Source organism: Siniperca chuatsi, linkage group LG23, assembly GCF_020085105.1.
Source record: "Siniperca chuatsi isolate FFG_IHB_CAS linkage group LG23, ASM2008510v1, whole genome shotgun sequence".
NCBI lineage: Eukaryota > Metazoa > Chordata > Actinopteri > Centrarchiformes > Sinipercidae > Siniperca > Siniperca chuatsi.
This window is the reverse complement of record NC_058064.1, coordinates 14,440,303-14,453,291: the sequence shown is the minus strand read 5'-3', so window position 1 is coordinate 14,453,291 and position 12,989 is coordinate 14,440,303. Positions and strand designations below refer to the sequence as shown.

Here is a 12,989-nt window from a genome sequence, read left to right as displayed (position 1 = left end):
AGTGTAGAGGAGGGGCTCCCAACCTGGGGTCTCAACTCCCACTAGGGGACGCAAGATTAATTCGAGGGGTCACGAGATGATTGACAATAGAAGAAGAAAACGGGGCAGAAATTTCTTTTTTTAAATTTGAACTACAGAAAGATATGCTAATTTTTCATACTTCCCACTGTTTTTTTTTTCATTATAAATTGCTTAATAATTTTACATCTTAGTGGTTCTAGAAATAAAAATAAATTGCAGATTTCAACCAAACCCGTTTCAAAAACCAAAGTATCATAAACTAAAATAAAAAAGATAAAGGGAATTTTAGACACTTTATAGGCCAAAATTACTTGGCTTCTTTTTATTTTATTCTATCTTTTTTGCCTGTATGTGGGGCTTTCAGCTTCTTCTTCTTTTATCGCTTTTTCTTAAAATTCCCCTGACCCAGGCAACATCTACTTTGGACTCACTCAGTGTTAATAAATCCGATTATCGGCCCTGTTTTAATGATTCAATATCCCAGACAGCTGAACGCGGCTGCCTCCACCCCACCCTCACCGCCCCCAAATCTAACCTCACCAGGCGACATCTGTGTCTCCGCGCTGGACTGAGATGTACTCCTTCTTGACGGAGCGCTTTTCAGAGGAGACAAACGCTGTCCACTGCTGCAGTTCATCCGCCGATCATCCCGATAAGTTAATATAACCGCAACACTTACACGATCGGAGGAGGAAAACACTTCAGACTGAGTCCGATGGCACAGTGGGCAATACTTTTGTTTTCTTTATACGGAGTTCTGCATGGACAAGGTAAGAACGCCGCTAAAGTTTGGCACTGAATTGCAGAATTTGAATACGTTTTGAGATACATTACATTACAGATAATACATTCTGTGTTAGTGGTTTGAATGACTTTTTATACGCTTGTTTATTTTGGTCGGATATTATAGCCTTCTGTGAGGTACTGTAGATGTTCAACCTATTTTCCATAAAGTGTCTGTGAGAGTGTGAGCCCATTTTAATTCAATCTGAGTCAGTCATTGGCACTCAGGGGCAGCCTTGCTATTATTTCCATCAACTATGCTGCATCCATCCACTGTCTATTTCTAATCCTCATGCCATCCTCCCAACACTGCAGACATTAAGCCTCTTACTTTACAAGAGTGCTGTCAGGATGGGAGGGCTCGGGCCCTGGGAGGACAAGACTGTACTATCCTCCCCCTCATGTCCTCTTCCGAAACCTGCAGGTAAGCAACACCTGGTTTCTCTAAAACGAGCTTGGTCCTCTTGAGGGTCTCAAAATGGGGCCCAGGGACCCAAGGAACAGTTAGTAGCCTACAACAGGTTCATAGAGGGAATGAAGTTTCCAAAAACTTTCATTTGGGTACAGCGGTTCAGTGGGGGGTCCAACTATATTACACTTGACACAGAACAATCTTTGAAAGAAAGGGTGGAATTTTGCACTGGGAAATGTGTGTGTCCTGCAGGCCAGCGTTTGCGATGGTATTTTTAAAAGCAGGAAATGCCCCCAGGGTTGCAAGCCCCAAATCATCTCCACAGCCCTCAACCATCCATCCCCTTACAGGGGAGGATTGCCACATAGTAACTGCATAGTAAGTGCAGATGTTAAGAGGCCCCCCTGGAGCATTTTTAACACTAAAGGGCCCTGTTTGACTGTAAGAACATGGAGGTGGTGATTGATGAAATAGAGCAACACCTGGTCAACACATGGAGGTCAGTAGAGGGAACATTTGCCACGGAAAGGCAGGGAGAGAGAGATACTGGAAAGATCATTTTTGTCCATAGCGACACAAGGCTTTTTTAATATAAAAAGTAGTTTCAAAGTAGCTGCTGATGGTTACTTTTAAACAATGGTAGGTTACTTATTGTTCCAAATAAATATGCAACGTATTACAACATAAAGCCACTTGCAGTCAGCTAATCGACTCTATCTAATGTAAATAGTAAGCATTTCTTCACATGCTTCTTATCCAATAAAGCAAAGAGTGCAGTTTCCGTTCTGGATGAGGTTTTATGCTAAATGTCTGCCGTTTATTGACAGGATTTACCAGGAGCAGTGCTGTGCAGCAGCACTAGGAGACCGACTCTGTGAAAATGGCATCAAGATGGCCCGGGGGCAAGGGGCCTGTGAGAAGCCCTTCTTCCAAGGAGAGCCCTGGGAAACCCAAATCTCTAAGGTTGTCCTCCTTCCTAAATCTCAATATCTTCAACCTTTACACGCCTCCTTATTCTTACGCACATAGATAATACACTTAGCTCTTTATAAATCAATACATAGCGGGTATTTTTTTCGGAGAATATCACATACATTTTTTTCCCCCCTTTTCACTGCCTTTCTCTCTGTTTCACCCTCTCTGTCTCCTGTTTAGATGTGTTGTGACTGCTGTGTGCTCGGTCTGATGGCAGCCAGCCAGGGTTTGAGCTGCAAGCTCCAGGGTTTGTTGCTGGGGAGACAGTGCGCATACACAAGTGAAACCTGCTGTGGAAAAAACACAACAGAGGAAATCAAACCAAGCGATAAAGGTTAAAGAGCAAAACAGTCTTGTGCTTTTGGTCTTCTGTTGTCTTGATTAGCTCCACTCTGTCTTATCATGAAAGAATGGCTACTGGTCGTCACACTCAAAACAATCAATGTACTTGGCCATTTGCACACATTAGGTGCCAAATGACTTCTAGCACAATATGATTTGGTACCGCTTTCTAATAAGGCGTTTATAAAAGGTTTATAAGTCATAACTAATGGCTTTATTAGTGTTTAATACAGATTCCTAATGCTTTATAGATCATTAATAAGCCATTAATAAGAACAATTTTTGGATTGTCAGGTTGTAAAAACTCCCATTGACTTTTATTTGTAGAAAAGGGTTGCAGGTGATCTGGTCCAAGCTCCTTTTATTAACCTGTTATTAACACATACAACTGTCGACTTGATGGCTTATTAGAAAGTGAGAAACTCATGAGCATTTGTTAGTGGATGATTGAAATCCTTTATTAATGACTTATTAACATTTATAACTACAGACTTGTTAGCTTTTTAGAAATTGGGGAACTCATGGCCATTTGTTAGTGGGATTCCAACATTTATAACTGCAGTATTACAAAATAGAAAAGGATAAATACCAGCCAAAGGGATTTGTCTCAACCTGGCGACCCAAAATTTGTTCTCCTTTGCCTTTATAAAGGGTACCTAATTAGAAAGTGGTAGTGCTAGGTTTTCAAAAGAAGTCAGTGCATCACATCAAAACAGGCAGCGTTACTAGGAGCAGAAAGAGCAGCCCTGTTTCCATAAAGGGCTGGATAAATGTCCTTGGTGTGGCAGCTGTGGAGCAGATTGCTGCCAGAGAGACAGACAGACTAGTTCACAGGGGTATTCACAAGGCTAATCTGTAGACACCATTCCAAATGGTAACTCACGGCCAACTGGTGTCGTGGCTTGTAGCTTTTGTCACCTAGCTGGCTTCAGGTGAAAAACACAAACATTTAATGAGGCTTTTTCTTCCATAGAACCACGGACAGAGCTAAATCCTGAGGTCAACGTTACTGCCAAGCCTCCAGAGGGATCGGACACCTGTAGAGGTTTGGCTCCTTCATTTCTTAATGTGATATGATTTTGTTTGTTATAATAGGAGCTGTAAGAAGCTTAAGCACCAGCCTCTTGGTGGCTTTGTCTTCCATCAGCCAGTGGCATGATTCCGGTGATCTAGGACACACACTGTACACTGTGATGTCTATCTCCATGTGTCTCTCTGCTGTTTTCAGACTCCATTTGCTCCCAGTTGTGTGTAGGTAATGGTACATGTGCGTGCCATGCTGGTTATCAGCTGAAAAAGGATGGAGTGAATTGTGAGGGTAAGTAATGTAAATGAAAGTACGACTTCACCACAAATCTTAAATGTAATCACCTACTTCTTAAATGAGGGATTTTAGCCCCTCTACGCAGCATGGCTCTAGGAATAGCAGTGTCAATGTCTGTTGGTCAGCCCACCTCTTTGGTCCAGAAATATCTCAACAACTATTGAATGGATTGCCATTAAATGTGGTACAGACATTCATGTCTCGCTTCAGGATAAATTGTAGTCCCTTGGGGATCCCTTAATTTTTTCATCTAGCGCAACCAGCAGGACAAAATTTAATTTGTCCAATACTTTGGTTTATCATCAAATACCTGCAAAACTAATGAGATTCAAATCAGCCTCTATACTTTGTGTTTAGTGCTAATTAGCAAATGTTAGCATGCTAACATGCTAAACTACTTGCTAAACATGAGCATGTTATCATTGTCATCGTGAGCATGCTAACATTAGCATTTAGCTCAAAGCACTGCCGTACCTAAGTACAGTCTGACAGAGCTGCTAGTGTGGCTGTAGAGTCTCATTTACCATAAACAAAACGTGACTGTACAATCCACTGAAAATGCTTTAATATACGGATAGACTGCTTTTCTTAATTTTGAGCGGGTATCTCTCTCCTCAGATGTTAATGAGTGTCTGACTGGCAGTCACAACTGTGTCTCCGGCCAAGTTTGCATTAACACAGAGGGCTCCTTTCGCTGTCAGAGGGAAACCGGCTGTGGCACCGGGTATGAACTCACAGACAACAACAGTTGCCAAGGTAACAAGTCGGGAGCACTGTAAAAATCACAAAAAAAATATCCATATCACAATAAAGGGGGTTACAATTGCCACGAGAGTACCAAAAAAATCCTTTCTAATCCTGCAATTTTAGTTCTTTGATATCAAGTAGTAAAAATAACCAAGACATGACCTATAGTTTATAGTATTTCATGTAAAAAAATTGTTCAAACAAAATGTATGCATGGTATACTTATACTTAGATACTTTTTTCCTCCTTGGCTGTTTCAGACATAGACGAGTGTACGTTGGGGACCCATAACTGTGGACCAGACTTTCTTTGCAACAACACCGCAGGCTCGTTCCGCTGCCACCCAAAGGAAAAGTGCGCAGACGGTTTCATTCAGGATGCCGTCGGCAGCTGTATCGGTGAGCTTAGTGTCATACTCAAGTGAAACCATTCCACAGGTAAAAGGTGGGCTGGCTTGCTTAATAATGTGTTTTCTCATTAGATATAAATGAGTGTGTGGCCCGTGCCAGTCCATGCCAGCCTGGCCAGACTTGTATCAACACAGTGGGCTCCTACACTTGTCGCAGGAACACAGTCACCTGTGGACAAGGCTATCATATAACTGAGGACGGCACACGTTGTGAAGGTATACTGTCCCCCCCCCAAAAAAAACGATTTTCTGTTTGTAAAGTCTCCAGTATTGTGTTTTTTGCTGCACGAAATCATTGCATGTCACCCTTCCCTTAATCAAACTAAAGAAAGAGTAACTAAAGAGTAATTTCTCCCCTTGTATGTTACAGATGTAGATGAGTGTCGTGTAGGCAAAGTATGTAACGGCCATGGTTGTGTCAACCTGGTGGGCTCCTACCGCTGTGAATGCAAAATTGGCTTCATCTTCAACAGTATCACCAAACTGTGTGAAGGTACAGTACGAATTCATCACTATCTTTTTGTTTCAATGATAAAATATCGGCCAAGTTTGCAATAACACAGAGGGCTCCTTTCGCTGTCAGTGGGCAATCTTTCATGGCTTTTTAGGCCAGGAATGTATCTTTAGGTGAGTGAATCAAAGTGAGTAGAGGCGAAAGAAGTGGCATAAAACAAGTGGAAAGTTTTTTTTTAGCATTGGGATCTCTTGTAAAGTCTGACTCTCAAATTCATGTCTGTCCCCTGTGTTCTTTAGATATCAATGAGTGCAGGCATTATCCCGGACGACTCTGCGCCCACAAGTGTGTGAACACAGAGGGGTCCTACCAGTGCAGCTGCACCACTGGCTTCAAACTGTCCCACGACGGCAGAAACTGTGAAGGTAAGATCACTCTTCATTTCATTAATTCATTAATACTTTATATATATATATATATAAAATATCTCCAAATGAACGTAGACTTGTAAAGAAACATGTTCTATCTATATCTGTGCCTGTATGCTGACAGATATCAATGAGTGTGAAGCAAAGCCTTGCAGCCAGGAGTGTGCCAATGTCTATGGCTCCTACCAGTGCTACTGTCGCCATGGTTACCAGCTGAGTGACATCGATGGGAAAACATGTGAAGGTACTGTTGGACTCCAAGGTGCTTAGCAGTGTAGCAAATCAACTTGGAAGTGATCACGTGTAAAATCATCATTACTCACCATAAATTGCGACAGATGTCCCTCACTTTTTAATAAATAAAGTCCTTTTGATCTGGCATCTCTGTTTTTGATAGCAACTAGCTTTTACTTTCTGCTGCTCTCAGATATTGACGAGTGTGCCCTGCCTACTGGAGGTCATGTGTGTTCCTACCGCTGCTCCAACACCCCAGGAAGTTTTTATTGCACCTGCCCACCCACAGGCTACACACTCGCCTCCAACAGACGCACATGCCAAGGTCAGCAGACAAACCTTTGGTCCTGTGTTGGCGCTTATCTACCCTTCCCCATACTTTCCCAATGTCTTACCTTTGCTTCCCCCTGTGTTTTCAGACATTGATGAATGTGCAGCGGGGAGCCATACCTGTTCTGTCTCTGAAAGCTGCTTCAACATCCAGGGAGGATTCCGCTGTCTGTCTTTCGCATGTCCTCCAAACTACCGACAACCAGCACAGGGGTGAGAGCCCATGGCTACTTGGTTATGGAGAGCTGTTGAAACAAAAGGGCTGATTGTCCCCAGCTGAGCATGATGCATCTTACTCGTCTGCAGTTTAGTATTAAGACTCCGTCCTGTCTTCTATCTCGTTTTACACTCTTTTCTTATTTGACTCATATTTCCTGTGATGTGGATTTGTTTGTCTTTGGCATACTGCTGACATTTGCCCGTAGTTTTCGGTCACAAACTCTCACTCTCCAGCTTGCATCTATTACGCCCTCTCTCTGTCCTTTCTCTCTTTTTCTACCCACGTATGTAGCTGTTTCTTCGCTCCATCCAATGAGTATTTCATTCTTTCCCTTTCAGCCGTTGCGAGCGCGTAACTTGCGAGTTCACGCTGGATCCTGCGTCGTGTTTCTTGCTCCCGCTGAGAATCTCCTTCTACAACATCAGCTTTCCCACCAACACTCCCGTCCCCGCTGATGTTTTCCGGATGGGACCCTCCAATTCCGTGCTGGGAGACAAAATGCTGCTCAACATAGTCTCCGGAGACACGGAGGGATACTTCATCGTGCAGCAGCAGGCTCATGGAGGAGAGATTGTCCTGCGCCGTGCCTTATCCCAGCCCCGGGACTTCTTACTGACTGTAGAGATGAGGCTGATTCGCTATGGGATGGCACATCTGTACATGGCCAAGATTGCTGTGTTTGTCACACACGAGCAGTCCATCCGACCCTGAAGAACATTTCCATATTACAAGTCTGTGACATTTAAAAGAATAGTTTGGAGTGTTTGAAGTCTATCCCTATTTTGTACTCACCACTCGTGTATTATAATGGTGGTTTTCATTTTCATCCATCCTTTTCTTCATACTGGAGTCACAGCTCCAACTTTCCATCTAACCTTTAATGCAGTTAATAAGGGCCAAATCTATCATTCTTGTTGAGTGGAAAAGCTCTCCATAATTCACCCAAAGCTAAAATGATGCTACAGCAGTCTATTATGGTGAATTTGAGTGGTGACTATTGTATCAAATAGAGACTGCTTTGTCGTTGTGTTAGCTATTGTGTTAACTATCCTGGACTCCGGATAGCTTTTTTGCAGTAAATGGGGATTTTAAGGTTGTCCCTGATTAATTGCTGTTGAGCTCTAGATGGAAAGCCAGAACTGAATATTTCATATGAAGAAACTATTCCTATTAAAGGAACATTTTGGGAAATGTGCCTTTTGGCTTTCCTTCTGAGAGTTAGATGAGAAGATTGATACCACTTTCATGTTTGTTTGCTAAAAATGAAGCAACAGTCAGCAGCCAGTTAGCTTAGCTTTGCACAAAAACTGGAAACGGTGAAGCAGTTAGCCTGGCTCTGTCCAGCGGAAGTCACTGTGCCTAGCCAAGAAATAGTCCAACGCATAACCCCAACAAAGGAGATATAGAGTTGGTGAACGTTTATTACCTTTGGGCAGAGCCAAGCTAGCTGTTTTCAGTCTTTATGCTAAGCTAACTGACTGCCGTAGCTTCATATTTAATGCACAGACATGAGAGTGGTATTGAAAATCTCATCTAACTCTCTTTTGCCCCCCCCCCCCAAAAAAAAAACCCAAGTAAAATACTTAATAATTTATTGTAAAGTATTGGTTATCAAAGCAAAAAGTCTAAATTGCCAATTGAATTGCATTTGTATATGTCCTGTGGTCTTGGGGATGCATTTATTTGTCACAGAGACAAAGAAATGTTATGTCAGGTCCAAAAAACAATAAGATGACAAAATAATCCCTTGTTGTTCAGCTGTTGTTATTTATTCTAGCATATGATGTAGCAGTAGATAGTAAGAATATCAGGACATTGTACCACTAGATGGGGCTCATTAGCTGTTGAGAATCTCTTAAGCATTGTTCATGCGCATTAATTTGCATTGATGGCATTTCACTCTACCTCATGTCTGTGCAGCAGCTTCCCTTTAAGTGTACTTTCTATGTGTTTGGAATTAAAAAGTGACAGATAAAAATGGCTTTTCACTCTTTAGTATCGAAGCACAAACATACACACCGGCAATAGTTTCTGCCACTACTCCCGTGCTTCCTCTGCTGTGGTCATTTCTAATGTTGAAACCAATTTTTCCTATGATCTGTTCCAAGCGGCCTCACCATAGGATCAAACAGGCCTCGCCTTAGCGGACAGCAAGAAAAATAAGCGTGGCACTTATTTATGGGCACCTGGGGCTCAGCCAGCATGGGGGCTCAATTAGTGGTGGAGCAGCATTACAGCTCATATGATGGATGGTGCTTTTAGTGTTGGTATTGGGTGGTTATCAGTTAATTTGCTGTAAATGATACCAAAAAGCCAGTAGCTGTGTTGGTCAGTTGTATAAATGCAGCCAGACAAATTTTCCACTGTTCCACTTTCCTCCTGGTGGTTTTGGGGGTTTGATGTACTATATAGAACTGATTGAAAATGCACGGATATGAAATATATAAGGTAATGATTCTCTTAAATCTTTGGATTATATAACCACCTACTTTCCAAAATGCTAAGTTGATGATTAATTATGTAAAAATAGTGAAATGCTATATGATGATAATAATAATAATAGTATCGTATTTTTTGGAGTCTTACTTTGCAGAGACACTTTTCAGTCATTTGGCCTTTTATGCTGATTCTGTCAAAATTATTTTCAAAGATCTTTTTCCTTAGTCTACCATGTGAATATGATGTCATTGGATCACATCAAATGACATTCATTCTTACATACCCTCGTGTGGTTTTCTACCATCCCGTTTTTCCTTGGTGGCATTTAGTTGGTGTGGAATACCACACAATCATCTTTGTGGCTTTGGCCTCATGCTTAGCGAACAACTTGGACTCACCTGCTTGCTGCTAATTACATGGCTCTGCTCCCTTCGCAGTTTCTGAGGTTATGTCTGAAAGCGCTACTGTCTTCACGTTGGGGAACCCCACAAACAGGATTTTAGGTTGTGGAAACAGGGTTTGGCCTCTTTTTAACACACCCGTTCCTTGGTTAACCATGGAGGTCTATGGGGCTATTCAGGTGTTGCCAGATTCTTCTTGCTCAACTCAACTGTGGAGCTTTGGTCAAAGCCTTTTCTTATGAATACTGGTGTATACTGTATAGGTTAAACTTGTGGGAAATTCACACTTCAGATTGTGTGTATTCCTCTTCCCTTGTCATAAATCTCCCTTTTCCTTCTGTCCTTCAATCTTGCCTCCTTTCCATTGTCCTTTTCAGATTCAGACAAGATGCTTCAGTCAGTTTGCGTTGTATTAAGGCCTGCCAACCTAACGACATAAGCTGCAATCTCGACCCCATCTACCTCATCACCTACTTCGGCCTCTCTCTGCCAACCTTCAGAGACTTCAGTGAATCAGTGGGTAAGACGAGGTGGAAGTACAGCAGGTTCTTAGAAACAGCTTTTAGATGTGTTTGTGAGGAAGTATGCAGCCTTGATGACCTTTGTCCACCAGTTGGTATGGTGCAGTATGGTGCAGGTGTGAATATGTTGTAGTAGTCTGTATCATGATTTAACCCTATTAGTCCCACTGGAGTTAGGTTGTTTCCCATAGTCCTTAATGGGGCAGAGGCTTTTTATTGGTTATAATGCTTTAGTCAAATATTTTACATTCTACGTGTTGAGTCTTGACCCCTATGAAGTCAGAAAGCCTGGTGACATGGTTTGACTTAAGTAAAAGTTACTTTGAACAAATGTTTGTTGTTGCAGTTGAACAATTATATTTTTATTTTTTTTGGTTATGAGACTGTTGTAAGGCCATGGTTGCTGTCACTCACACCAAAAACCTCACAGACTCCATTAGTTAGTTGGATTACTGTTCTGTAATGAGCTATCATATTTGACACCTTCACAATTCTATGCATTCTATTAAAATGCATTTTGTATCAATAGTTTTCAAGTCAAACCTAAATTCCACATTATAGAAAATCCATAATACATCTTGAATGCAGCTATTTACATAAAATATTCTTAATTTTCAAATAGTCCTGGTTCTTCTGAAAAGGAAAATGTGCAATACATCCATATTTTTGAGAGGCTGTTAAAGACAAGTGTTTGGGGCTGAAAGGGTTAAGTCAGTAGGTTGTAATAGCAAATTCTACAATTATTTGCAGCCTCATTGAAATAAAACTTTCCACCCACCAACCTGCCACAGCGCAGAAGATTCAATTACTTATTTCAACCCACAGAACAATTGTTTAATTGTATCATAAATATCTGATTTGAAATGCACTTTGTGGTTTGCTTCTATCAGAAATAATAGAAACTTTAAACTGATTCTTCCAACAGAAATAGTTTTCCTGCGGACAGCGGTGGCTAACCCTGCTCCTCTACCCGGTGCCACCGATGTTTTCTTTCACATCCTGGCTGCAGATGACCAGTTCTCTTTTGACGTGCAGAAGCGCTCCCACCAAAACATGATTTTTGGTAAGAGAAGAGAGTATCACTTGGAACCAGGCAGTCAATTCTTTATCAGATCCTTTATTAAATAGTATATACAGATATTACATTTACTTATATCTCTTCCAAAACTGAATTTCAATCGCTAATCCCAATTTGTGTCATTCCTCAGGTGTGGTTCGGCAGGTGAAACATATCGTTGGCCCCAAGAACCTTGTGTTGGAGGTGGCTATGAGCTATGTCAAGTCAGGCGTCATTTCCTATCGCAACATTGTCATCATCCATGTCTTCATCTCTGAGTTCTGGTTCTGAGCTGAGCTGTGAAAGAAAATACTGCATTAGCAATACAACATGCAACTTGGCAAATATTATTTAAATACAGTTTTGAATATCTGGAGGTGCCACACTTAATCTTGCTGAACATTTAAAAACACCTCAAATGTTAATGCTCTTGTGTGAAATAAGATAAATCATTGGATTTGGTTCATTAGCAAGTGTTTTAGATGCACAGAAAACAGTTACAGAAGCAGTTTGCAACCCGTCCAGGTCATTAGTTTACAACAGGTCTTTGTCATTTACCAATATTTACCAATAATACAGGAACACATTATCAAAAGATACTCGACTAAGATTCTGTAGCCGTGTTAGCAGCTCTGTGAGGCTGTACTTAGGCTTTGAGCTAAATGCTAACGTCAGCATGCTAACATGCTTGCAGTGACAATGCTAACATGCTGATGTTTAGCAGGTATAATACCATGTTAACCATCTCAGTTTAGCCTGTTAGCATGCTAACATTTGCTAATTAGCACTAAAACACAAAGTACAGCTGAGGCTGCTGAGAATATTATTAGTATTTGGTCATCAACCAAAGTATTAGACAAATTGAAATTTTGACCTGATGAAAAGTCAGGGGATGAATGTCTGTACCAAATGTTATGACAAGCCATCCAATAGCTGTTGAGACACTTCACTCAAAACCACAAATGGCAAAGTCATGTGCAAACCATAAACATCTGTACCAAATTTTTGCTGATCTATCTGATAGTTGTTGAAATATTTCAGTCTACACCAAAGTGGTGGACCAACCGACCAACCAACCATTGCCATCCATATAGCCACAGTGCTAGCGTGGCTAAAAAGTAATTTTTCATGCAATAAAATAGACTCATTCGTCACTTGATACCTGTACCCCAGATGTGTTGAAAGTTGCGTGCCTTTTAGAAGAGTGGAATGAAATAATGTAATAGATTAACAGGGTGCTGTCATCGCCTTAACCACTGTCTAGTGTGTTTAACTTGAATTCAGACTTTGTTATCATGAGCGCCACTATGATAGATTGTTGGCTGACCTGTGGAACTGTTTGATATTCGCTCCATTTCATGTTTTGACAAGCCAGATGTGACATGCTTCATTTGATAATAAAATGCATCATCTATGAACTTGCTTTCAACATTGACTGTGTTTTGTACCATCAGACTGCACGACCATCTGTGAATAATAAAGACTCTATGTGGTTAATTGTGTTCATGTTTTTTACTGAGATCCTCTACCACTGCAGACTATACCAGCCGTCTTCTAGTTAGCATAACTGAGGTTTCCAGAATAACTAAAATCTGATAGGAAGTCCTGTTTTTCCTGTAACTCAACTCTTAAGATTCTCCATCAGACCATACCATTTCCAGTTTGTGAGGATATTTCCAGTTATTCCACTCAAAGAATGAATAATGGGACTCCTATACTGGGAATGTTTGGATCTTCAAATACCTCATCTTAAAGCTGACAAATTGCTTGAGGTGGATACTTGTTACCATCCATAATCAACTCTCTTCCACATCGATCTGCCTTTCACCACTGCTGTGCTGTGCCTGGCCAGTGAAAACACAGGGGACAACCATGCAGAGCAAAATCCTGTA

The 12,989-nt window shown here is 41.3% G+C and overlaps 1 protein-coding gene across 3 annotated transcripts; it reads left to right on the top strand.

Moving 5' to 3' along the window:
- Nucleotides 1-531: 531 nt before the first annotated feature.
- LOC122871597 (fibulin-1-like) lies at nucleotides 532-12,594 on the top strand. Of its 3 annotated transcripts, XM_044186910.1 has the most exons (17): nucleotides 532-791; nucleotides 1,120-1,228; nucleotides 2,044-2,179; nucleotides 2,372-2,525; nucleotides 3,507-3,578; nucleotides 3,762-3,851; nucleotides 4,476-4,613; nucleotides 4,865-5,002; nucleotides 5,086-5,229; nucleotides 5,384-5,506; nucleotides 5,767-5,892; nucleotides 6,020-6,139; nucleotides 6,323-6,454; nucleotides 6,549-6,672; nucleotides 9,897-10,039; nucleotides 10,966-11,103; nucleotides 11,249-12,594. In XM_044186910.1, the coding sequence occupies exons 1-17, from the start codon at nucleotides 737-739 to the stop codon at nucleotides 11,386-11,388; spliced, it is 2,082 nt and encodes a 693-aa protein (XP_044042845.1). In that variant the 5' UTR covers nucleotides 532-736; the 3' UTR covers nucleotides 11,389-12,594. The 3 variants fall into 3 exon arrangements, with proteins under 3 accessions (XP_044042845.1, XP_044042847.1, XP_044042846.1); XM_044186912.1 differs by lacking the exon at nucleotides 11,249-12,594 and having other exon boundaries at nucleotides 536-791; nucleotides 9,897-10,035; nucleotides 10,966-10,987; XM_044186911.1 differs by lacking the exons at nucleotides 9,897-10,039; nucleotides 10,966-11,103; nucleotides 11,249-12,594 and adding an exon at nucleotides 7,018-8,657 and having other exon boundaries at nucleotides 537-791.
- The last annotated feature ends 395 nt before the right edge of the window (nucleotides 12,595-12,989 follow it).

Coding starts and splice junctions, on each gene's coding strand:
- LOC122871597 (XM_044186910.1), top strand. CDS start 737: ATGGCACAGTGGGCAATACTTTTGTTTTCTTTATACGGAGTTCTGCAT. Junction 2,526..3,506: donor AATCAAACCAAGCGATAAAG/GTTAAAGAGCAA, acceptor TTTCTTCCATAG/AACCACGGACAGAGCTAAAT. Junction 6,455..6,548: donor CAACAGACGCACATGCCAAG/GTCAGCAGACAA, acceptor CTGTGTTTTCAG/ACATTGATGAATGTGCAGCG.